Genomic DNA, 23,822 nt, shown 5'->3' with positions numbered 1-23,822 from the left:
GTTCTTTTTAGTAATACAAATAAACAATTTTGGATAAACACCAGTAACTTCTTTCGCTTCTATTGGCGCATGATCTTCGCATTAATTTGGTTTATGTTTCTTGGAATTATTGTATACATCTACGATTGCCCAGTACGTATGATTTTTAACTCATTGAAAATCTTATATAATTCTTCCATATAAATAAAAGAAGAAAACATTGTTTATTTAATCGGATGATACTGAAAATACTTCTTTTTACATTGTTTGTTTTATCCTTTTAAAAGCAGTCCAGATGCGCGTTCGTGATACTATTAATGGCGGGATATTGGATGACCGAGGCTATTCCGGTACCCATTACTTCTATGATACCGGTCGCTCTCCTTCCAATGTTTGGAATAATGAGTACAATTGAAACTGTGACTTGCTACATGAACGATGCCATAATGGTTTTCATCGGTGGCTTGATCCTTGCTTTCGCAACGGAACATTGTAACCTACATATGAGAATTGCTCTTATAGTCATGAAAATGGTTGGTTGTAGCCACACGAAGCTTCTAGGTGGTCTTTGTACCGTAACCACTTTTATATCTATGTGGATCGCGAATGCTGCTACCACGGCGATGATGGTGCCTATTGTCTTTGCTGTTCTCTACGAATTGGAAAGGGTTTCTTTTTTAATTATATTATTTTCAATGTGGTATCATCGAAGTAACTCGAAATTATTATTATTATTACGAAATAACGAAGTTATTCGAAGGTGCCGCAAATCAAAGTATTTTTATATTTCTCTTTAACATATTTTTATTAATTATTATTTTCTGTCGTTACTTTTGGAACAGCAAGGACTAGGAAAAGTATTCAACGTTATTATAGATCCAAATGAACCTGACGCTGATCCGTACGTAAAAACCAGAATGAATTTCTATTCATCCTACCTCTCCCTTTCTCTCTTTTTCTCTCTCTCTCTCTCTCTCTCTCTCTCTCTCTCTCTCTCTCTCTCTCTTTCATAGAATCTTAAGAACAAACGTTTACTTGGAGTATTCAACTAAATAAAATCCTTTTTCAGGGAATTGAAACCAACGAACGTGACGAAAGCTTATTTCTTCGCGGCAGCATACGCTTCTACATTCGGAGGCACTGGAACTTTAGTCGGTACACCAACGAATCTTGTCTTCAAAGGCATCTACGAAAGCACCTATCCTGAAGCAGAACCAATCACTTTTGGACTTTGGACCGCAGCTTGCTTTCCTCAAATGGCCATTAACTCCTTCATTTTGTGGATACATCTTCGAATAGTTTATCTCGGTTTTCTAAGACCAAAGAGCAAAGATGCCAAAGCTGCGATAATTGGTCCAGAAGGAGAAAAAATAGCTAATCAAGTGAGCTTTTTTTTTAATTTCGAATAAAATCGAATCATTTTCCATCGAGATAGAAAGAGATCATTTACAAATTGGATTTTTTTTTTTTTTATAATCTTTGTGATTGTTTCACGAAGTATGAACAGTAGTATAGTTGAAAGATAAGATAATAAATAACGTGGTATTCTTAGGTGATAAAAGAGAAGCTGAAAGAAATAGGTTTTATGTCGTTCCACGAGATCGCTGTATCGATACTCTTTTTAACGTGTATATTTCTCTGGATATTCAGAGCTCCTGGATTTGTAACAGGCTGGGCAAAACTTATTTCGGACGTGTAAGAAATTTCTTTTTCTTAATGAATCGTAAATCTTTATATTCTTTTAAAATTGTTTTGATCTAATAGGGAGATTAAGGATTCGACAGCTACTATTTTTATCTGCTTGCTGATGCTTTATATTCCTAGGGATCCCGATTTTATATACTTTTGGAGTCGAAATTGTAAGCTAATACATATATTATATCAATTATATCACATACCATGTTTTAAGATACAGTAAAATAATTTTGTTTAAATAGCTAGAAAGAAACCATCGGGTCCCTCCGAAGGTTTAATAACTTGGAATATGATTCAACGAAAGATGCCGTGGAGATTGATTTTTCTTCTCGGTGGTGGATTTGCTATCTCCAAAGCCAGCAATAAATCCTGTCTGGCGATGGATATAGGTCGATTGTTGTTACCGTTACAAAATTTACACCCTATATTGCTATTGGCAATCATTTTGTTATTCGTTGGTACTCTAACGGAAGTAACGTCAAATGTAGGCACTGGAAATATCGTTATACCGATAATAGCACACATGGTGAATTTCACTTTAGCTATAAGATAATACTTGGAAAAATCAATTATAACGATATCGTAACAATACTAAAACGATAATATATGATGTTATTGTTGCAGTCTTCTGCGATGAAGGTACATCCTCTTTATCTGATGGTGCCAGTGACAATAATGTGCTCCTATGCATTTCGATTTCCAGTCAGCACTCCACCAAACGCAATTATATCGATCGCGGCTCACATACGAACGCCAATGTTAATCACCGGCGGCTGTTTACCTGCAATGTATAGCTTACTCATACAAGTACTTATTTTTCCATTTTGGGGAACATTCGTTTTCGGCATCGACAAATTCCCGGAATGGGCAGAAAAAACAATAGTTTCAAGTTCCACGGGACACTGCAATTAAATTTCATTCATCTTGTATTTAGAATCCTTTAGAAGTATTGCTTCATTTAAAATTTTATCACGATTATTAAAGATTATAATATAAGATCGAATATAATAAAAATCTTTCTTAAAATTTGTATCGTTGAATATATAATTCATATATATATAAATATACCGATTACAAAAATTTCTTTTTTTGTTCTTTCTTTCCCTTTATTTTTCTTTTTCTTCTTCTTCTTATTTAACTGAAGGATGAAAGTCAAACTTCGTAACGGCAAAGATGGTAGATATAAGCTGGCTGAAGTACCAGAGGTATTTCGGACAATGAAAAGAGCGCAATCAGTAACGCCGCAGGCACTGCTCCCTGTCTTGCTTGAAGAGACGTCATTAAGGTCGAACCGAATTCTTCCATCGTCGTCTTCTCTCCGTCGAATAGAAAGAAACGCGACCTTATCTGAGCCCTTTTCAAGATTCTAGGCCGACTATATTTAGATATTTGAACTTATAATGCATAGCACGTATGCGAACTGACTAATGAAAATTCCTTCGGGTAAATTCATTAACCACTTCATCACCACTGGTTTTATAATGGTTTATGCCGGCAATGAATCCAGGAGTACTTTTTGACCGATTTTGACGTACAAGGTATCATTTTAAAGATGATTTATTTTAAATGAAAAAATAGCTTTTTCGGATTTCTTCGATAAAGCTTCATTTTTATTGAAAACGATCTTCTTAAAAAATGCTGTTTTTTTTCGAAGAGTTAATAATTGAATATTTATATATTATACATAATTTTAATGAAAACCACGCATAAGTATGTTTCTCAGGGCCGGGACAGGTCAGACAGTACCGGGTCAAAGAGAGATAGAGCCAGTTGAATGGGTCAAACGAGATCGATATAAATTGGAAGACTAAAAAGTGAATCTACTAAAACTAAACTTACATTAAACCGATAGTTAGGGAATATAATCTACGATAGATACATGATGTGAACAGTATTTTATTATTGTACTTGTAATTCATATTTTTTCCATACATGTCGCTGAAGTTATACATGCTCCTAACAAAAAATGGTGAAGAAAATCTTATCTGCTTAAAAAGATTTTCTTATTCAAAGAATAAGAAAAAAATATAAAAAAATGAACAACAATAGATACGAAATATATATATATATAAGCCATTCCAATATGAAATTAGCTGTATAAATGCATAAAAATAAAATATACAAAAATTTGTTACATTAAAGATAGGAAAGTTATTTATCGGTCCCTTAAAGATTTGGTTTCTCGTATTGAAACAAACCTTATAAAAAAACATGGCTGAGGAAGAAGATAGAGAGTACGTAAAAAAGAAATAGATCGAACTAAGGATAATAAGATCTTTTATGAAAAATAAAAATCTTTAACCATCTCTTATCGATATAGAGTCTTGGAAAGGGAGGAAAGCGGTAGAAAGACACTCGACTTCTTAAAAACCTATTGGAAAATAATTTACGCCATTCTCTGGCCTCTATGTCTATTACCACTTTTAATAATTTACGATTCTTCGGTATTCTGTTAATACGAACACATGACGTATATGAAAATTCATATAAAAAAATCTCTATTTATATATTATTTCACTCATATAGGAAGTTAGATGTGCCTTCGTCATATTGATAATGGCTGGATACTGGATAACAGAAATATTTCCCATGGCAGTCACTTCATTATTACCTATTGTCCTCTTCCCCTGTCTTGGTGTACTTAGCACAGACGAAGCATGTTCTTGTTATATGAATGATACGATAATGGTCTTCATAGGTGGTTTGATACTTGCCGTAGCCATCGAACATTGCAACTTGCATCTTAGGATTGCCCTTGGAGTTATGAAAATGGTCGGTTGTAGTCATAGTCGACTACTTGGTGGTCTTTGCGTAGTCACCACTTTCATATCCATGTGGGTTTCAAACACAGCTGCAACGGCTATGATGTTACCAATTATTTTCGCTATCCTTCAGGAATTAGAGGAGGTCTGTGACATCTTGATTTTACCATTGGTATATATATATATATATATATATATATATATATATATATAATATATATATATATATACATATATATATATATACATATATATATATATATATGTATTGGTGAATTTATTATCGTTGTTACTACTCTTCAGGCTGGATTTGGTAAAATGTTCATAAAGGTGACTGACGTAAAAAGTCCTCAAGAACAGTAAGGAATATCCTCACTTAACTTTCCAAAAATTTGTTTCCTTTTACAAATATATATTTTTCCTTACACAGAATATTAAAACCCTCTAAGGTCACTATGAGCTATCTTTTAATTGTCGCATATTCTTCTACTTTTGGTGGAACGGGAACTCTCGTTGGTACCGGAACGAATCTTACATTCAAAGGAATTTATGAGAGTACCTTCCCTTTTGCCGAAGGAATTAATTTCACCGATTGGATGATAGCTTCGTTTCCACAAATGATCGTCAATTCTTTTCTCACTTGGCTATATGTACGAATAGCTTTTTTGGGATATTTAAGACCAAAGAGTAAGGATGCCTTGGCAGCTACGATAGGCACAGAAGGCGAAAAAATTGCGAACAATGTAAATCCAGTAACATTAATCAGATATTAACGATGATATTAACTTATTTTCATAAGACATAATATTCGTAGGTCGTAAAAGCGCGATATTCAGCTCTAGGTCCCATCTCATTTCACGAAATCGGCGTTACTTTACTATTTTTAATATGTATTTTCTTATGGATATTTAGAAAACCTGGTTTCGTCTTTGGATGGTCCGAACTTATAACAGATATGTATGTATTTAAACAATATCCGATCATTTATGCTTGACTATTATTCGATTATCTTCACAGAGAGATAAAGGATTCGACACCAGTTATACTTGTTTCAATTCTTATGTTCTTCATACCAAAAAATCCTTCTTTCATTTATTCTTGGAGCAAAAATCGTAAGCACTATTCAAATTATTTAAAAAAAAGAAATACATATATATATTTATACGTAATATAATCAATTGTGTATCACGTAGCTGAAAAAAGACCGATCAAATCATCGGAAGGCTTGATAACTTGGAAAGTCATTGAAACTAAAATGCCATGGAGCTTAATGTTTTTACTAGGTAGTGGTTTTGCAATTTCGAAAGGAAGTGTTCATTCTTCCCTAGCTAAAGCAATCGGTCAAACTCTCACACCACTTAAATCTTTACCACCTATTATTATAATGACATTCATCTGTTTCTTCGTGGGTATAATAACAGAATTTACATCGAACGTGGGCATTGCCAATATAACATTGCCAGTTATTGCGCAAATGGTATGATATTAACTTAAATTTCATTCCTTATCTCTGTATTATATTAATTTTTATATTGACAGAGTATAGCCATGGAATTACACCCTATGTATTTAATGATACCAGCTACGTTAATGTGCTCATTTTCATTCCGACTACCAGTTGGTACCCCACCAAATGCTCTCGTAACAGTCGCAGGTCATATTCCAACTAAATGGTTGATGATGGCAGGATGTCTACCCTCTCTTTACAGTTTATTAGTACAAATACTTTTATTCTCAACATGGGGTATTTTTATTTACGATATTGCCGAATTTCCTGATTGGGCTTCAGATGTTACTATAAAAGATTAATTAAATTAATTATTTTGCGTATTAATATACGTAATACACACGCGCGGGATTATGTTCATGTAAAATAGTTTTCAATGAACATTAATAAATATAACGCAATAATTTGTTTAAAATTATATTTATATTACAATGATACATGATTTTTCTAAGTACTTTTATACAATGCATGTTTATCTTTAAATTGAGTGAAATTTAAATCACTTAATGTAAGTGTAGAGATTTACAAAGAAGTTTTAAGGAATTAGATACTGTGTTAAAAATGTATATGTATCATACATACGTGTATATATACATATATTGATATATATATATATATATATATATTGATATATATATATATATATATATATATATATATATATTGATATATATATATATATATATATATATATATATCAAATAACATTTAAAGGATCAATATACATAAAAATACCACAATTTTGATTAAAATTATGCATTGTGCATTATTATCTTATCCTATTCTCTTCTCTCTCTCTCTCTCTCTCTCTCTCTCTCTCTCTCTCTCTCTCACACACACACACACACACACATTTTTGAAGTATTTTAAAATTAATTCATATATTATGCTTATTTCAATCAATAACTCTGTTTCGAGTAAAAAAGAAAAATGTAGAAATTAGACATGCTTAACTCAAAAAAAATACAAAAATAAACTTGATATAGGAAATGTGTAAGAGCTTCCTCACATAGCTATTTCCATCCTGATCTATCAAATATAATTAAATTATATCCTCACAGAGGATGATAAAAAGTACCTTTCATCAGGTAAGAAATGGTTTTAAATTAGCAAATATAAAATTTACTTTAAGAACTATTTTTGATCAACTTTCATATCCATATTGTACTCATATACAATATACAGTTCTCCTATTCAAAATCTTATATGTGAAAAAAAATAAACATTTCCTCTCATTTGTCCCATATCTTGGTACTTATATCAGTTTCAGTACTCTATTTGTATAAAAGATAATGTTAAGTTGGTTGAGTTTTTAAACCTGGTGAATTAGGTTCACTTTTCTTTGAAGTTGAATTAATTTCTTGTTGTTCCAATCTACGATGGCGCAACATAGTCGACAAAACACCATTAAAACTAGCAGTTTTTTTCTTAGCACTACCTTTAGGAGTACTTTCTCCTACTCTACGAACTGGTAATCTGGGAGATGACATTTCATCCATAAAGTCAAAATCTGACTTTTCTTCTGGTCTAAAAAAGAATTCATAAATTTTACAACAGTTAAAAGCTAAAACAGTTAAAAGTTCATTAACAGAAAAGATTTTACATAAAATTGTATTTAATTTACTTATATTCTTGCGAGCCGTGTTCTTGCTGACGATTACAAGAAGGAATTGGAGAAGGACCTCTTCTACCAGGACATTTCCATTCAAGTTCTAGTACACGATTATTAGCTTCTAGTCCGTCAATTAAAGAGAGTATATCTTCCGACTTTAATGTCCATTCGCTCTATATAAAAAGAAAACAGATAATCACATTCAAATCATTGGTATGCTTTTAAAAATTTATAACACTCGACATATATCAAGCTTATCATTGGAAAACATGTAAATATCTTACTTTTGAATCAACTTCATACTTTTCTTCATCCGAACATTCAACAGACCACTCTTCTTCGTTTCTATCCATAATAATATACCAAAAGTTCTCACGATAATCTCGTGTTAATATTTTAAAAAACAATTACTAATATTGAGGTTATGTTTTCCATTCAAGTCGCTTATTCTTGATAATAATGAGTTTGACACAAAAGAACACTTCGCAACACTGTTACGAAGTAACAATTTATAAAAATTGGCAAAAAAAAATTGATATTTTCATACGTTGTATATAAAAAATGAATAACAATCTACAAGACACTAATATTTTTTTCATAGAAATTAATAAACCATCTATTCAAATAAATATTCTGGATCTATATAATTCACGCAATATTATTAAAAGCAAGTGTTTAATATCGAAAATAAATAAATATACACGAAGAAGTATTACTGCGAAGTATGAGGAATAATAAATATCAAAACAATGATCTATAGTTGATACATACTTCGCGTATATTATCAAGGATCAACTAAACGGAAGTGGTGATAGTAGTGATTCGAAAAAAAATTTATTCGAGAGATGGCGCTGATCTTTAACGTTGTCGGTAAAAAAATCAACAAGTAATTAGTTTAAACGATCAAAAAAAAAAAAATCAAAATAAAATATCAATTTATAATTAATGGCTTAATTTCTTAATTAAATAATACGTTATTCAAACGATACTAAAATTACACGATTTATGACTGGATTTGTTGTTTACATAAATTCTATCAGAAATTCTTAAAGTGTGGGTCAAGTTAAATATTAAAATATAAAAGTAATATACATGTTCATTAGAAGAATTTATTAAAAGTGAATCACGAAAAATAAGTTTTCGAAAGTGTCTCTCGACTCATCAAAGTTTAGAAAGCATTGAATTAAATTATTCATTAGTAATTCTAAACGATCGATCAAATATTATATACATATGTATGTATTTTGATTCATAATTTCTTATCCAGACAGAGGACAAATAAAGATTCATCGATGCGATCGATAATAATCAAGCAAAGCAGATAAGAACAATAACTAAACGACTTGGGAATCAACAAATCTACGATAAATTTAACGTTCTACGTAAACATAAAAAAAAAAAAAATGTGGAAAAAAGTAAAGTTCGAAATAAATCATTTTTACATGTATTATGTGGGGAGGGGGGAAAAAAAGGAAAAAATATTTCATTAAAAATAAAAAAACTAATGAGATATTCCGTATATATATTATATGCATGATATGCTCAGCAGCAATAATATATCAAGTCAAGCAAACCGTACAATTACAGAAGAGATATATATCAAGCTATTTCATCGAAAATTATATATGGATTGGTACGATCGAAGTTACGTTGTTTATTCAACCTAGGTGTGTTTTTTTTTCGCAAGGTTCATCGTTGATTATCGGTAGAATTACTTTTTCTTCCGTACACTCAATGATGATGTAAAATATATAATATTACTATAAAAAAAAAAACAAAAAGAAAAAATAAAAAAGTATAAATATCCGTGAAATTTTTTGTATCGAATTATCGTTACCCATACGATTTGTTTCGATGAGATAAATTAAAAAAAAAAAAAAACAAAAACAAAAACAAAAAACAAAACAAAACAAAAAGAAAAGAGAATTAAATAAAACTTGAGAAAAAGAAACGTCTATAGTTAAGAAAATATTCAGTGTGTTATTAACATACATATATATATATATATATATATATATATATATATATAATAAATAAAACTTTGTGTACTTCACAAGAATTTCATTCTATCTGCGTCCGTCCACCCACTAATGTAAACATCATATATAAATGTTTTTGAAGGATAGCCATCGCACGCTGAAGAGCCACTCGTTCAACAACAATAATTATCCGTCGACGATCTGACGCGAATGGATGGACACAACAAGCGATACAATAAAGTACGCGCAGTACGATGTACGTGGGGGTTCGTTTCTCATCGTTATTCTTTAGAATGAAAAGACATTCTTTCTAGTCCATACGTTCTAACGCGAAGAATTATATTTTAGCACTTACAAATAATAAAAAAAAAAAAAAAAAAAAAAAACCGACAAACTATGATCTTTAAATAATAGAGATAATCAAAACGCAAACATAATTACATATTTATTACTTTGATCGATATTCTAACGATAAGATTCCGATATTCTTCTTAAAAAGAAAAAAAAGAAAGAGAGAGAGAGAAAGAGAGAGAGGGGGGAGAGTAAACAAACAAACATGTATTTTCTGATCAGAAAAGAATTTTATGATAATACTATTTGCGAAGAAAATATTTTACCGGTGGAACGTGTAAAACGTGTAGAAGGAACCACTGAAGAAACTAAAATGCACGCAAAATGGAATAAGCACGAGAACAGTAAGTAGGTATACTAATATAAATATTTCTAAATTAATATTTAATAAATCTAATTTAATGAAATTTTGAGGGAAACGAGGAAATGTTAAAGTAAGCAATATTAAAAACGAAAATATGACAATGAACAGGACGATTGTGAATAGCGATATCTTTCAAGCTCTTTTTCCTGTTTATCATATCAGCAAGGTATGTGGTTTGCTTCCAGTTCGTTTCACGAAACAAGCTCATGGCCGATACCAAGGTCATTTGGAAGTTTTCGATGTAATTTACTGGTAAGACATGTTATTTCTTTTTTTTTTTTTTCTTTGAATAATTTCCTTGACAAATCAATCCATTCTTCGTTTCTATTCAGCATATTACTTCTTGGAGTTGTCATGGGTTTAGAAGTTTGGGGTCTATGGCGAGAAATGAAAGATGGCTGGGAAAATAGTATCAGACTAAAATCTCATTCAGCTGTAATACCAACTTGTAGTGATATTCTTGGAGTAATAATACTGGCTATTATTGCTGTATTAGGTTCGCCATTTCGCTGGAAACACGGACAGATTGTTCTTAATAAGTTGGCCGAGGTGAATGGAAAGAATCTCATCGTGAGATTGTCCATGAAGTTTATATTTTTCATTTTCTTCAATTCTTACTTTATTTCTCATTTCTCTTATATATGAAAATCAGATCGACGAAACATTGGGTATCGTTGAACCGAAGAAAACTCGTAGATATACCATTGTCCTATCCGCTTGCGCTCTTACCTATCTTGTTATAATAACGAGTCTCGATATGTGTTGGTGGGATCACTATTCAAAGGCAAATAAAAAAATGAGTGACAAGGGTCCGATCAACTATATGCCTATTTATGTCATGTATATGATCATCATTATATTGGAAATCCAATATAGTCTTATCACATACAACGTGTGTCAGAGATTTGTGAGACTTAACAAATGTCTCGAAGGTATTTTAAAGACAGGCAAAGTGACCGATCATTTTAGAAAAGATCTTGGCTTGGGTGAGTACTATACTTCTTCTTTTTTCATTTTTTCGTAATAATAATTAAAATACGAATCGTGTCGCGTGATCAATATCAAAATGATTTATAGGATAATATTTTTTTTTATATAAATCCTAACGCACAGCCGGTGATATTAAAACTCGAGAACAACCAGCTTCGTACATTCGTATATCCAAGGCCTTAGAATGGTATCCTGTTGGATTTGGTAAATTAATATTTATATAAATATAATAAACTAGATTGAAATAATTCGAATAGAAAAACTTACCGTATTCTGCACTTTTTTTAGAAACGAAAAATTTTGCAAATTATATAGCTCAACTCGTGACAGTGCACTCGTCTCTATGCGATACGGTTTCTTCTATAAATAATGCCTTCGGTCTCGTAATGGTAGTAATCACGCTTACCTGCCTCTTACATTTGATTATTACACCCTATTTTCTAATAGATGAAGTCAATGGAAATCGTCAATGGTTATCCATCATAGATCAAACTTTGTGGTGCATCTTACATGTCACGAGAATGCTTATAATCATACAACCTACTTATTCCACTACCATTCAGGTGAAATGTTTTATTGACCCGTTCGGTATCGTCTGAATTTTAACAACACATAATGTTTACAACTTAAAAAAGTAAAAACTCGTTTACAGGCAAAAAAGACGGCCGTTCTCGTTAGTCAACTGCTTTCTTCTAATCCAGATGTGGAATGTAGAAAACACTTGGAGGTTTTTTCGCTTCAAATACTACATCGACCTTTGGACTTTACTGCTTGTGGACTTTTCTCTTTAGATAGATCTCTCGTTACTTCGGTGAGCGATACAACACGGAAAAATGAATGTCGTTAGGTTTATTTTCATTCAATTCTTATTGAGAATTCTGTATAAGTTGACAGATTCCATCGATATCGCTCGTTATTCATAATATATTACTAGTGCCAATGTTTCAGATTGCCGGCGCGGTAACGACATATCTCGTAATTCTCATACAATTTCAAAAAGAAGACACTACGAAAGACGATGTAGATAACATTTTGAAAAATGCTACGCAAATTTTGAGAAATGCCTCGTCTCTTCATAATTTCACAACGATCAAACATAATAATACATAAATGTTCTTGTGATTTTTTTTTTTTTTACAGACGTTATAAGTAAGTAAGTATTACATACACCATTGACGTCTTCGTTTAATTAATAAATTGAATTAACTTTGTACGTTCCAATAGAGTCAAATAATGCTCATTTCGGTGTCCATCTATATGGACATAGTCAATTGAAATAGGCATACGGTAATTATATAAATATAGGCATGCGGCAGTTATACAAATAGTTTATATAAATACAATATTCTGTCCACTTTTAATTTATGCACTGATATACACATATATAATATTTATCCATGTTACAGTAGTTCGTAGATTTAATCGCCTCGTCCGTTGTTTCGTAGAACTATTTATCTGCCGTTTTACCCACCTGTTATAATAACAATAAATGTAATGGTGGATGAAATATATGTTTGGAATGTCCCCATGTAATGTCCGTACCGTTTACTTTCATGTAAAAATGTTGTGTTCGAAAATTGCTAATTACAGTAGTTCTATTGCCCAATAAATATATGCACTCTGTATAAATGTATATTATATAGATTGACCGATACTTTATGTCCGCAAATTCTCTTCGCATCATCTTATGAGATGAAAAGGAAGAAGGATACATCTAAAAAAAAAGTGTTGGCACTATACAAATGCGGTGGGATACCACGATGACATTTAATATTCCAATTCTCATACACGGCGACAATATACAAATACAGTTTCGTCGTAACGTTATCCCGCTGCTAATTAATTACACAATAGAGAGACTATTAATTAGCAGTAAATCCCGCCTAGCGCCTAAAATTAGACATCAGTCACAGCCTATCCAAAACATGCCTCACCTTCTCTTGCTCTACTATCGTATCGAAATACCTAAAAACGGGAAACTCGAAGAACCTCTTTCAAAAGAAACCAAGAATTTTGGATCGAGTTACTCATAAGGTATATACAGCTTCGTATACTGACTCTTTTTTTTTTTTTTTGCTGCTATACACTTTTCGTACAAATTATTACTCTAGCAATAAATATTAGATCATTTAAAGAACCTAACGCGTATCTTAGCAACGCGTACCTCATTTATGTATACGATACAAATTATGTATAAATCCGATAGCAATGATTACGCATCGGAAACAGATAATGCTCGGCATTATTGAAAGTGAGACCCAAACTGCATTTTCCAGTCGCGGATATCAAACCAAACGCTCAATTCACCGTACCTGCTGTAATGGACGGTTGTGATTTCTGATGAGCAGCCTGCAATAAATTGTCGCAGCAAGTATCCTTCGTCATCGAAATAGGTTTTGCCCTTTGATAAGTCACCAACGTTTCTGAATTAGATGATAGATCCGTTTCATGATCTATTTTATTTTGATGTCGAGCACTGCACTGGCAAGGACTTGTGTGATGATGAAGTCGAGAGAAGCAATCTTTGCAAACTCTTACAGGATTATAAAGTTGTTCACTGGGTAATGGCGTAGAATTTTCTGAACAATCCGCACAGAATATCTTACCGCAGCATCTACAAGAATGGCATTGATATTTATCCATTCCTTTTAATTATGCCATTCTTATCGATTCATTTCATTTTATTTTTTTTCCCCCTTTCATCCACACTCTCTTGTTTCGAATATTTTCTTATATTATTGCATACCTGCAATGATGTTTACGTCTACCAAGCCAAAATTCTGTGTTGCAACCCATGCAACGATTTACTGCATGATCTGGAACCCAAAGAGTTGGAGCTGGTACCAAGTCTTCGACGGCTTCCCATGACATATCCGATGGTAAAGATTCTCCGTGTTCTCCAGCACTGCCCACTGAATCAGGCAGTGAACCCTGTAACTCGACAATTTGTTGCTCATCATTTTTAAAAAAATATCTTTACACCTCTCTGCACTCCTTCGATATATGAAAAAGAAATATAAATTAAATATGCAATGCCTCATAATTATTGACCTGTTAGTAAATTTCCGAAAAATGGATCGCAAGAAAACAAGTGTGATGTAAATAGCAGGAACGCAATGATATTCAATAAAATGTTTTGACCTATATATCAATAATCGGATTGACAAAATGGAAGCTTCTTTCTTCAGAATCTTCAATTAAATATCTATACAATATGTAATATTCAATCAACAGACGATCCATACAATTAAAATTTCAGTAACATACTTTCTGTATAAAGAAATACCATAGAAATTAAATAAGCCTGGAGCAAATTTTAAACGGTTAATCTTAATACTAGACTTACAATATCATCAATACGATCGGTATCTGCATTGTGGTTGCACACTTGTTTAATTAATGCTAGCCTTGTTGTATGTAATTCCTTTCGTAATGCTTCTTCCTTTAGCTAAAGAAACAGGTATACAGCAACTTTCAGTACAATATTCAAGAAAGGTGTTTTGAGAATAAGTCAACTAAAATCTGATGTTTATAAAAATTTGTGACATTTTATTATTTAAGTCAGTCATGGGCGACCTACATTCCCTGATTAATATTTTGAGTATCCAAAAGATTCATAAGAACAATTTACAACTCGCGTCTGGTTTTTCTTAGGTAATTGAAGATGAATATGAATTTTCCTTCTTTTTCAAATTTCAACGAATTAAGAAAAAATAAATATTTTATGGTTTTCAGTCAACATATAATTAATACTTAATGAAATCGTTCTTGCTTGGATAAAAAACTGTTAAGAAACATTTATGGATGGCGAAGTCCCTGCAGAAACACATGCATCAACAGTAAATGAGTGACGTGACACTCCAAGTATTAATTCACTCTCGCTGATAAAATTTCTAAAACAATTTTGTTAATGGATTTATGAAATAAACATAACAGAATATAATTAAAAATATTTTTTAAAGGTAGCTCATGCCTGGCTTAAAAGTCAATGATGAGTGATCTTATATTAAAAATTTTTAATCTTTTGTCTTTTTGATCGCTTGTATACCTTGTGCTCGACGATAATCTGTTGTACTCGTAACTGAACATCACAATGAATAACAGGAAGACCATCGACATCATCCAGCCTATCAGGATTATCTAATATAGCATCCTGGTGGGTTGGAGAAGCTGGACATATGCTACTTGGTGTTCTTGATATCAATGGAGCACTGGTATCACTGACATCGCTACCTTCGGTGTGATTACGATTACAGGAACAAGTACCTCGTCCCGTTGTGCCAGTTTCAATCCATGGTGAAATACTATCTTGTCCTAGATTTGTTTGCAATCTGCAATTGATATATGTAATAAATTGACATTGATATTACGAATATTTTATAGGATATTTTATACCCTCCATAAAGTTATAGCTATTTTTAAAACGTACATTTCTTTCTCCCTATTTACAACACTAACAAGCGAATCATTGTTCGGTATTAATGTATCTGTAGAACTATCCACTGATGGATTAGCAGGTGACTCGCTCGATGCTTGCACTGTAATATATTGTTTGGTCTTAATGTCAGTCTCTGATGGATCTGCTTCTACAGTTTCAAATTTGTTATCATCTACGTTATTTACTATTTTTTCAGCCTCAACTTCCAAATTTAAGGAATCAAATTTTCTATAAAAGGAAACATTATTAATATAATTAAATTATTATATACAAAATATATTTATACAAGTATCTATTTAAATTATCATTTACTTTTCAACGGAAATACTTGGATCGCTAAGTCTGCGGTGAAGGTAGGTTACATGATCGGGGGCGTGTATAAGATCTCCGTAAGAACGTGTTTTAGTCATTTGTCCTTGTGGTTCTTCACTTTCACCTCCTTCTATATCTATCATCGTAACTCTTTGCTTATCATCCCTAATACCAAGTGAGGATTCCATAGAACCTAAATATACTTCTGACCACAGAACAAGATCTCGTACATTACAACTTGGCCATAATACCTAAGAATAATTTATATAATTATATATATATATATATATATATATATATATATATATATATTATATATATTTAATCAATGAATTTAATATGCTCGAAAATGTTAAAATACTTGATGAACATATAGATTTAAAATATAAAAAAAAGAATTATCTTACTTGATTTTTTAAAGGTGAATACAAATGATTAACAAACAAAGAAGAGTTAAGAAATCGCCATACTGAAAAAGTACGTTCTTGTATTCTTAATTGTAATCTTTCCTGTCTTGTGTTACATAAAAATGTACCAAAGAGTTGTGAATATGTATGCTGTGCTAATTTTACCTATAACATAAATTAAAAATATTAATCTGTTCTATATGTATACTTTTTACCGATACAATTTATTACAAAGAATTATATACGACTTACAAGATATGCAGGAGACATTTGAAAACTACACTGAAATTGTCGAATTAACTGATGTACACAATCAAGCCATTGTAAAAATACTGGGCAACGTTCGTTTGGATCTTCGCAACCGACTGTTTGTCCACAGCGATCAGCAAATTTATGTCCAAAGTCTAACCATTCTCTCTCACATAATATTTGAAATCCCTGAATTTAAAAATTGTCCGTGTATTCAATAATAAATATGGAAAATATTGTGGTCTTACCTCCATAGTACGGTAATAGGGATCTAATAATATCTGTGCTAAGGCAACAATCTGTGGTGTCCTATCCCAGCCATCACTACAATGCACTAATACTGGTCGTCCATCTCGTTCAATAGCTGATGCAACTGTAACTGCAGCGCGCAATAAACCTGACATATGCTGTAACCATCTAGTACCTTCCAACAAACTCAACCAACTATAACAATGCATATAGAGCATTAAATCATTCGAAAATAATTCATATTTATTTATTATTTAATTAACTCACTTTGGTTGATCAGCATCAGATGCACACAATTGTCTGACAGCATGAAAACTTTTTCTTATAGAATGTATATTTGCCAGATTCATAAACTGAATATCACAACTTGGATAATATTCAGGACATTCACAACCACCACCACGTGCTCTATTTGCTACAGCAGTTGTATAAGATCTAGCATCCACGATTAGAACTTTCTATAAAATGATTAAAAGAAAATTTATAAATTTTATAAACTTTATATTATTTTTATTATCTTCATTTAAATAAAATTTATATTTACTTTTGTAACACTTGGAGTAATCGCATCATCTCCAACATCAGAATAGTTAATAGGTGAGTCAACCATTGTGGATTCTCCTTTATCATAGGAACATGCATCAGACAAAGCTTTTAAAAGATCCTCATCTTCAGAACTTCTCCAACCCAACCAACCAACTTCTGGTTGACTGCTACGAGCTATTACCGCTCCATTGTTTACGTGCCTTAAAATAACAAATTTAATTGTAAAATATAGTAGATTAAGTGTTTATTAAAGATTGTTTTTATCATTTTACCTCCAAACAACTGCAGGAATTCGTCTGGAACTTCTGAATTTAGCAACAGTCTCCAGAGTTTCATCGGAAATGCAAGCAGGAACCAAAAGTTGTGGCGGATAAGATGGACACATTCTATAATCCTTATTTATCTGACTTATGCGCCATGTACCATGAAGATTAAATTTCAATCGTTCCACCTTCATAATTATACAAAAGTGTTATCGAATAACAATCAAAATATTTAAATATAAATCATAAGACATTATAAATTGAATTTACCTCTGAATTAAAAGTAGAAATATAAGAACTGTTATCTTTTCCAAGTCTAGGATAGTCTTTACCCTCTTCTATAGACCATGCGTAATACGCAAAAGCAAATATGTCCTCAATACTTTTACGTGGGTATGTTACTTTATGTAATCGTTTGAACCATTCCAAACAATGCTCGTTAGTGGAAAATGCACAGCTAAAACGTTATGACAATATTCTCCTGCTTAAAATGGTTACATAAGTCTGTGACAAGCAATACTAAATTGAGTTGTAACAGTAATATTCCATTGATTTATAGATCAGGACATAGCATATTGAAAGTTGCTTAAATAAAACAATCTATCAACTATACCTCAATGATCGAGCATCTTTGCACCCAATATGCAAAAAGAAAATTTCTTTTACTTCTAATTGTTCAATAAGGCCCAAGGGTATATTGTAACAGGCTTTATTCTGTTGTAAGTAAAGTCTATAATTAGAAAGAGCCAAAACACCATCTGATATACGTCCCAATGCTACTACTGATTCTCCACTTAAAAGTGTAAATGGGATTGTCAATGTCTGATCTTCACATTCGAAATGTGGATGTTTTGGAAATAATTCCGATGCATGCAGATGACAAATCGATTGCAAACTGGTCGGCTCTTCGGAACTCTCCATTTCCAATCTACTTTCCAATCTATAATAATAGAAAATACTTTTGTGAAATTGCTATTAACTGTTAATTTTACATAATATCTCTATATTTTTACTGATACAATCAGGATAATAATATATTTGTAATTAACATTAAATTTACCTATTATGAATGGTGATTCACAAGTATCTAAATATATAATTAGTTTAAATTCTGCTTCCTGTAATAAATATTATAACAATTTAATAAAATGATCAATTAAATATATTTCTGAATAAATGTAATGAATAAAGTGTTTGCATGTCAGTCATGGTAAAAATAATTGTAATGTTTGAATTTAATTGCTTCAATGATTTTAACTTTTGTATTTTTTCACATGCACGATAAAATATCTAATTATCACTATATTACGTGACTGATTCGAAAAAAAAAAAAACAAACAAACAAAAAAAACAAAAACAAAAAAAGAAAAAAGAAAAAAGAAAAAAGAAAAATAAAAATAAAAATAAAAACGTAAGATTACTAAAGAACGTAAATATATAAATTAACGATATAAACGATTTTATATTATCAAACAAGCATCCACTTTCAAATAATATTTCAACATTATTTACTTCGATGAGAAATTCCGGAAACGCGTGAGTCTTTTTACTGAGAATAAATACATAAGCGTGAGAAAGTTTTCACGAATTCTTTAACATATAATAAAGGAAAGTATCCCTTGATACTTTGTCTTAATAATTGAATGTTTATTTATCATTGCATCCTTTAATGAAATAACGAACAATATCAAATGATTACATTTCGAAAAATACGTTTCGTAAGAAAAAAAAAAGAATCATAAGAAATTTGAACGTGCAAAAAAAATGTAAACTTTGATTTGATAAATGTCAAAACATTAAATGTGAGCAAATCAGGTATCCTTTCGCAAAGACATCTTACTTTGGACTGCGAAGTTTCACCGCAATTGAAGGGGGGCGGGGAGGGGGGAAGGAAGAGGATAGGGGGTTGGGAGGGAGAGGGGAAGGCGATATTTGGAATTCCTGACGTCTCATACAAAATGCATCGACACTTATCTTCAAATCATGAAGGACTATTAAAATTTCTCGGCAAGTAACAACAGTATCCTTCATTACCCTTATGGAAAAGTAATGTGTGACCTCGCTATACACGTAGATTGTCAGGCGCATGCAGGTATGGGATAAACGGCCGTGGAAAATCTCGCGAGCCCAACGCGATTAGTTTTCATTACGGAGGTTCATGAAAATGGCCCACATTGTATAAAACGATCTCCATCAACGTTATAACTATTTATTTATTCGTACGTCTTGGACAAACGGCGATTACGATCGATATATAAATTCGATTTATGATTAAATTTCTCTAACGAAACTCGTATGAGCGACGTGAAAGATATACTGACAGATCTCAATCTATGTACATTTTAAGCTACGTTCGCACTCACATATTACTGATTACTTGCGATATGGAACAAAGGTATACAAGGTCGACGTTACATTGGATAATACATTTATGGGCATTCGCCCAACCATCCAATCACATTTTAATTTGTAAACGCTTTAAATATCTTCACCAATCGTTATTCGTCGATTATTAAATAACGATCATATTTGAATCTTATTCAAAGCACAACAAATGTTTCATATATACTGTTATTGTGTATGTAAAAAATTTTTTTACATACTTTTTTTACTCAAAAATTTTTTTACTCATACTTTGTTTTTTTTCTTTTTCTTTTTTTTTTTTGTTAATTACATACATTTATAAGTGTCTATGCATTAATAAACTTAAGATATTTTTTTTTTTTTTTTAATTGAAAATTGAAATTAAATTTTACAAACGAAAATTTACATCATTCTATTTTATATAGTTTCATAATCTTATAACCATTATTTAACACGTGCCATAACATTGATAATTTTAAAACATATCAAGAAAAATACATAGTCAATGTTCCATAGATATTAATCAACTGTAAACTACATTAGCTATATGTTATATATAAATATAACATATAGTTAGTCTTAATATTAAATAAATCATTTTTATTAGACTTTGTCATTTTTTGACAAGTCTATTTGCATCCAACATATTATGTAATACAATGTAAATGCACATTTCTACATTAATCATGTACCTTACATAAATTTGCATTGTCGCATTAAATGCATTATATTGATTATAATAATCTTATTATAATAAAATGAAAAAAAATAATATTCTTTTATGTCGATTTAGAAGAACTAATATTTTTAACTTTTCTATTCATTCTTATTTAGGATACTGAAATATTCTTTCCTACATACATATTATGAAATAATTATCTTTTTTTGTTTTCCTTTTTGTAAGAATATAAAACAAGTTTGATTTATATCGCGACGTTATAATGTAAAAATATGAAATAATAAACAAGTATACATAATGTATGACTTGTTTTACAGAAATTATGAAAAATCTAACTAATAAACTCTGAATATTCATCACGCCTTCCAAAAATTTGGATTTTGTTGTAATCTTCTTTCAAAAGTTTCATACCATCCTTGTATGGTAGACAGTGGTACAAAATTTTCTGTAGAATTTGGAATTATTTGTGCTTGAGTTACAGAAAAACTGGAGACATAATTTAAGAAACTTGTAAGCATTTTTTGTACAAATTCTACGAAAGAATTTGTTGCTGCTTCAGAAACAGTAGCAGCTTGTTGCTCTATTACATTCAATGGTTCAACAGAAATTCCAATTTGTGCTACATGAGATATCTTGCTAACTCCAAATATTCCTAAATTACTATTTTCAAATTCATGATTTTTCTTCAATGTTGATATTTTGAAAATGGCAGATGGTTTAACATTTGAAATAAACCCTAAAAATTGCCAGTTAGGTGGTGCATTTGAATCTGGCCAACTAAAATATACTGAAAAAAAAAAAGAAGTGAAAAATTAATTGTAACGCAAATAATTAACTTTATCAAATATTTTTAGAGTTACTGTTGTATACCTGCACCGCCCATTCCATCAGGAAATGGAACACTACCTGTAAGAAACACTACAATATGATTTATGTTATCAGCATCAGGTACTGTAATTAAAAATTGATTTTCTCCAATTTGTTGAAAATCCGTCTGCACCTAAAAGACGAAAAAATATTCATTATAATGATTGAATATTTTCGAAATGCGGAAAAGATGTTAACAGCCAATAATCAATTTGATAGAAATTAAAATTCACGTATTTTTCAAGTAGACGTAAATATTTCGATCGAAGGATATTAATGATATAAAAAAAAAAGATAAGGATATTATAATTGGAAAATATACTTACTAAACGACCAGATACGATTATACCAAGCATCATGAGACTGCAACTAGATCATTATAAGATAATTAGGTCATCACAATATAATATAATATAATAGTTGAATAATATTTTTCATTAAATGAACGTGTTTACGACGTTTTTACAGTTTCGACAATGCGAACGCCGCTAACAGCGATTTGTCATAGAATATGTAATTTGTAAGATCGGATGTCTCGACGAAAAAAAAAAAAAAAAATCAGAATCGAAATTTTGGTCAGTTTACAAGAATCGTATACTCCTTATTTGCAATTTACAAAGCATTCACAGGAAATGAGATTCAATGAGAATGTCCATGGGAATATCATGCTAACAACCAATCAAATGTGATCTTTTTTAATTGTCCAACAAAAATAGTTGGCAATAATTGATAAGATTGTTTTTAAATTTTATCAAAATAATATTGTAATAATTAAAACAGTAATAGTATTTTTTTTTTCAAAGCTCAGACAACGTAATTTGAAAAATTAAAGGTTAAAATCATGAAACTATTTGTATAATAAGAAATCAATGAAAAAGAAGATATTATTTCTGTATAACAGTTAATAAATGTAAACTAATTTATCATTTAATCAGATCAATAACAAAGAGAGATTATTTTTTATCTACAATTATAAGTATTTACATGAATACAATGAATAATTGACTATCGATAAAAATCGAGCTTATATTTCAAAACTTCATGAATTTTAAACAATAAGATCAATGGTCGCGCTAAGAAAAGCGAAAGAAAAAAAAAATCGTTTGGATTCTTTGTTTGTACAAAACATGCTGCGTACGTAAAGATCGCACGATAAGAAAGTCGTATGACGTCGTATATACTCATACAGTATGACAATATATACACATGTCACATGATATAAGTATGTGTCATAATAACATATAATTTATAAACGATTGTATCATCTCAGTATCGGCTTCTTCGTCAGAAAACATTTTATCAAGATATTGTAACCTTTTATCCGATATCCTATTTGTCATCTTACCACTAGTCTCGTTAATACGTCGTCAATTCGTTTCTTTGTATTTTTGCGTTAAAGTAAAAAAAAAAAAAAAAAAAAAAAAAAAAAGAAAAAGAAAAAGAAATAAGAGAAAAAGAAAAAAAACGGAAAAAGAAAAAGAAAAAGAAAAATAATTTCTTTTTGAAATACGTTTAAAAATCTATATACTCCTTCGACGCAAAAATGATTCTTCCCTTGTTTAGAGCGAATTGAATTTCTTAAGACGCCCACTCTATTAGAGGACGACGTAAAAGTAAGATTCGATCGACAAAGCGTAACAAGCTAGCGATACCATATTTGATCAAAAACAGCGTTCAACATTTTGCACATGGGACTCCCTTTTACTACGGAGGCAAACGGAGGCGATTAAGAATCGATTTGAAAGGTTATCGTGTGCCAAGAGTAGTAGAGAGGAGTGGAGAGCCAAAAGGGAAGTGAGGTGAGGAAAGGAAAGGAAAGAAAATCAAACGTCATCTCTACCCCTTCTCTTCTATTATCGCATATCATTTTCGAATCCTTGCCGCTACTTCAGGATAACTTCGATTGATTCAGAATAATGAATGATCAAATCAATGTATTGCTTCATACATATAAAAGGCTCTTCGCTTACACGATATTTATATATGTGATGTGATCTCATGAGGAATGACACAAATGTAATTTGCAGGATGTAAAATTCGAAAAGCAACGTGTCCGCCCCACCATCCAACCATCAACCATCATCATCATCATCACCACCACCACCATCACGACCACCACCGCCATTACCACCACCTCTTCCATCACCTCCATTGCCACCACTATCTCGTGGCCCCCTACCATCAAGAGACTAGAAGCAAGTAGTACTAG

At 31.2% G+C, this 23,822-nt stretch overlaps 7 protein-coding genes across 18 annotated transcripts in view; 4 read left to right on the top strand and 3 right to left on the bottom strand.

Moving 5' to 3' along the window:
• Positions 1 to 80: 80 nt before the first annotated feature.
• On the top strand, positions 81 to 2,586 carry LOC146872997 (protein I'm not dead yet-like). The gene is made up of 8 exons (XM_085657131.1): positions 81 to 132; positions 267 to 647; positions 822 to 880; positions 1,049 to 1,361; positions 1,532 to 1,674; positions 1,744 to 1,838; positions 1,917 to 2,200; positions 2,299 to 2,586. The coding sequence occupies exons 1-8, from the start codon at positions 94 to 96 to the stop codon at positions 2,584 to 2,586; spliced, it is 1,602 nt and encodes a 533-aa protein (XP_085513257.1). The 5' UTR covers positions 81 to 93.
• A 233-nt stretch (positions 2,587 to 2,819) lies between these two features.
• Positions 2,820 to 6,245, top strand: LOC118441850 (protein I'm not dead yet-like). The gene is made up of 9 exons (XM_085657130.1): positions 2,820 to 2,959; positions 3,995 to 4,118; positions 4,201 to 4,608; positions 4,740 to 4,795; positions 4,867 to 5,179; positions 5,251 to 5,393; positions 5,454 to 5,548; positions 5,630 to 5,913; positions 5,976 to 6,245. Exons 1-9 carry the CDS (start codon positions 2,820 to 2,822, stop codon positions 6,243 to 6,245), a joined length of 1,833 nt encoding a protein of 610 aa, XP_085513256.1.
• Positions 6,246 to 6,686: 441 nt separating this feature from the next.
• Pa1 (PTIP binding protein Pa1) lies at positions 6,687 to 8,338 on the bottom strand. Its single transcript, XM_035866763.2, has 3 exons — positions 7,840 to 8,338; positions 7,568 to 7,728; positions 6,687 to 7,470 (listed from the first exon to the last, which is right to left on the bottom strand). Exons 1-3 carry the CDS (start codon positions 7,906 to 7,908, stop codon positions 7,239 to 7,241), a joined length of 462 nt encoding a protein of 153 aa, XP_035722656.1. The 5' UTR covers positions 7,909 to 8,338; the 3' UTR covers positions 6,687 to 7,238.
• Positions 8,339 to 9,057: 719 nt separating this feature from the next.
• Positions 9,058 to 20,053, bottom strand: LOC118441804 (phosphatidylinositol-3,5-bisphosphate 3-phosphatase MTMR3). 6 transcript variants are annotated; one of them, XM_085656968.1, is made up of 20 exons: positions 19,738 to 20,052; positions 18,764 to 18,821; positions 18,317 to 18,643; positions 17,974 to 18,160; positions 17,713 to 17,891; positions 17,439 to 17,640; positions 17,162 to 17,352; positions 16,894 to 17,089; positions 16,649 to 16,834; positions 16,397 to 16,561; positions 15,990 to 16,240; positions 15,669 to 15,905; positions 15,288 to 15,570; positions 14,586 to 14,687; positions 13,986 to 14,170; positions 13,552 to 13,853; positions 11,507 to 12,953; positions 10,152 to 11,431; positions 9,605 to 9,858; positions 9,058 to 9,315 (listed from the first exon to the last, which is right to left on the bottom strand). In XM_085656968.1, the coding sequence occupies exons 3-17, from the start codon at positions 18,622 to 18,624 to the stop codon at positions 12,925 to 12,927; spliced, it is 3,003 nt and encodes a 1,000-aa protein (XP_085513094.1). In that variant the 5' UTR covers positions 18,625 to 18,643; positions 18,764 to 18,821; positions 19,738 to 20,052; the 3' UTR covers positions 9,058 to 9,315; positions 9,605 to 9,858; positions 10,152 to 11,431; positions 11,507 to 12,924. The 6 variants fall into 6 exon arrangements, with proteins under 6 accessions (XP_085513094.1, XP_035722618.1, XP_035722622.1 ...); XM_035866725.2 differs by having other exon boundaries at positions 9,610 to 9,858; XM_035866729.2 differs by having other exon boundaries at positions 9,610 to 9,858; positions 11,507 to 12,710.
• LOC118441808 (gustatory receptor for sugar taste 43a) lies at positions 9,660 to 12,349 on the top strand. Of its 6 annotated transcripts, XM_085656971.1 has the most exons (10): positions 9,660 to 9,790; positions 9,883 to 10,229; positions 10,300 to 10,501; positions 10,582 to 10,658; positions 10,746 to 10,798; positions 10,902 to 11,235; positions 11,363 to 11,443; positions 11,528 to 11,802; positions 11,892 to 12,050; positions 12,188 to 12,349. In XM_085656971.1, exons 2-10 carry the CDS (start codon positions 10,091 to 10,093, stop codon positions 12,347 to 12,349), a joined length of 1,482 nt encoding a protein of 493 aa, XP_085513097.1. In that variant the 5' UTR covers positions 9,660 to 9,790; positions 9,883 to 10,090. The 6 variants fall into 6 exon arrangements, with proteins under 6 accessions (XP_085513097.1, XP_085513099.1, XP_085513096.1 ...); XM_085656973.1 differs by having other exon boundaries at positions 10,582 to 10,798; positions 11,687 to 11,802; XM_085656970.1 differs by having other exon boundaries at positions 10,582 to 10,798.
• A 456-nt stretch (positions 20,054 to 20,509) lies between the features above and the next one.
• Positions 20,510 to 23,762, bottom strand: LOC118441811 (protein OPI10 homolog). 2 transcript variants are annotated; one of them, XM_035866746.2, is made up of 4 exons: positions 23,584 to 23,762; positions 21,940 to 21,982; positions 21,617 to 21,746; positions 20,510 to 21,533 (listed from the first exon to the last, which is right to left on the bottom strand). In XM_035866746.2, the coding sequence occupies exons 2-4, from the start codon at positions 21,970 to 21,972 to the stop codon at positions 21,103 to 21,105; spliced, it is 594 nt and encodes a 197-aa protein (XP_035722639.1). In that variant the 5' UTR covers positions 21,973 to 21,982; positions 23,584 to 23,762; the 3' UTR covers positions 20,510 to 21,102. The 2 variants fall into 2 exon arrangements, with proteins under 2 accessions (XP_035722639.1, XP_035722638.1); XM_035866745.2 differs by lacking the exon at positions 23,584 to 23,762 and having other exon boundaries at positions 20,512 to 21,533; positions 21,940 to 22,146.
• Positions 23,763 to 23,789: 27 nt separating this feature from the next.
• Positions 23,790 to 23,822, top strand: part of LOC118441851 (uncharacterized) — a 6,057-nt gene continuing 6,024 nt past the window's right edge. Inside the window, exon 1 of the mRNA XM_085657239.1 lies at positions 23,790 to 23,822. This exon is cut by the window's right edge and continues 110 nt beyond it. The gene's annotated coding sequence lies outside the window, so the exon portion shown is untranslated.

Source organism: Vespa mandarinia, chromosome 5 (genome assembly GCF_050613455.1).
Source record: "Vespa mandarinia isolate Hongniang chromosome 5, ASM5061345v1, whole genome shotgun sequence".
Classification (NCBI taxonomy): Eukaryota; Metazoa; Arthropoda; class Insecta; order Hymenoptera; family Vespidae; genus Vespa; species Vespa mandarinia.
Note: the sequence above shows the minus strand (reverse complement) of the source record. Positions and strands in the feature narration are given on the sequence as shown.

Excerpts from the sequence above, each read along its gene's own strand:
- LOC146872997 (XM_085657131.1), top strand. The coding sequence starts at position 94 with ATGTTTCTTGGAATTATTGTATACATCTACGATTGCCCA. Across the intron at positions 648-821 it reads TTCTCTACGAATTGGAAAGG|CAAGGACTAGGAAAAGTATT; the intron begins GTTTCTTTTTTA and ends CTTTTGGAACAG. Across the intron at positions 1,362-1,531 it reads GAGAAAAAATAGCTAATCAA|GTGATAAAAGAGAAGCTGAA; the intron begins GTGAGCTTTTTT and ends TGGTATTCTTAG.
- LOC118441850 (XM_085657130.1), top strand. The coding sequence starts at position 2,820 with ATGAAAGTCAAACTTCGTAACGGCAAAGATGGTAGATATAAGCTGGCT. Across the intron at positions 4,119-4,200 it reads TAATAATTTACGATTCTTCG|GAAGTTAGATGTGCCTTCGT; the intron begins GTATTCTGTTAA and ends TCACTCATATAG. Across the intron at positions 5,914-5,975 it reads TGCCAGTTATTGCGCAAATG|AGTATAGCCATGGAATTACA; the intron begins GTATGATATTAA and ends TTATATTGACAG.
- Pa1 (XM_035866763.2), bottom strand. The coding sequence starts at position 7,908 with ATGGATAGAAACGAAGAAGAGTGGTCTGTTGAATGTTCGGATGAAGAA. Across the intron at positions 7,729-7,839 it reads AGTATGAAGTTGATTCAAAA|AGCGAATGGACATTAAAGTC; the intron begins GTAAGATATTTA and ends CTTTTTATATAG. Across the intron at positions 7,471-7,567 it reads CACGGCTCGCAAGAATATAA|ACCAGAAGAAAAGTCAGATT; the intron begins GTAAATTAAATA and ends ATTCTTTTTTAG.
- LOC118441808 (XM_085656970.1), top strand. The coding sequence starts at position 10,091 with ATGTATTTTCTGATCAGAAAAGAATTTTATGATAATACTATTTGCGAA. Across the intron at positions 10,502-10,581 it reads GTTTTCGATGTAATTTACTG|CATATTACTTCTTGGAGTTG; the intron begins GTAAGACATGTT and ends GTTTCTATTCAG. Across the intron at positions 11,236-11,362 it reads TAGAAAAGATCTTGGCTTGG|CCGGTGATATTAAAACTCGA; the intron begins GTGAGTACTATA and ends CCTAACGCACAG.
- LOC118441804 (XM_085656968.1), bottom strand. The coding sequence starts at position 18,624 with ATGGAGAGTTCCGAAGAGCCGACCAGTTTGCAATCGATTTGTCATCTG. Across the intron at positions 16,562-16,648 it reads AAATGTCTCCTGCATATCTT|GTAAAATTAGCACAGCATAC; the intron begins GTAAGTCGTATA and ends TTTATGTTATAG. Across the intron at positions 16,241-16,396 it reads ATTCACCTTTAAAAAATCAA|GTATTATGGCCAAGTTGTAA; the intron begins GTAAGATAATTC and ends AATTATTCTTAG.
- LOC118441811 (XM_035866746.2), bottom strand. The coding sequence starts at position 21,972 with ATGATGCTTGGTATAATCGTATCTGGTCGTTTA. Across the intron at positions 21,747-21,939 it reads TAATCGTATCTGGTCGTTTA|GTGCAGACGGATTTTCAACA; the intron begins GTAAGTATATTT and ends TTCGTCTTTTAG. Across the intron at positions 21,534-21,616 it reads TGATGGAATGGGCGGTGCAG|TATATTTTAGTTGGCCAGAT; the intron begins GTATACAACAGT and ends TTTTTTTTTCAG.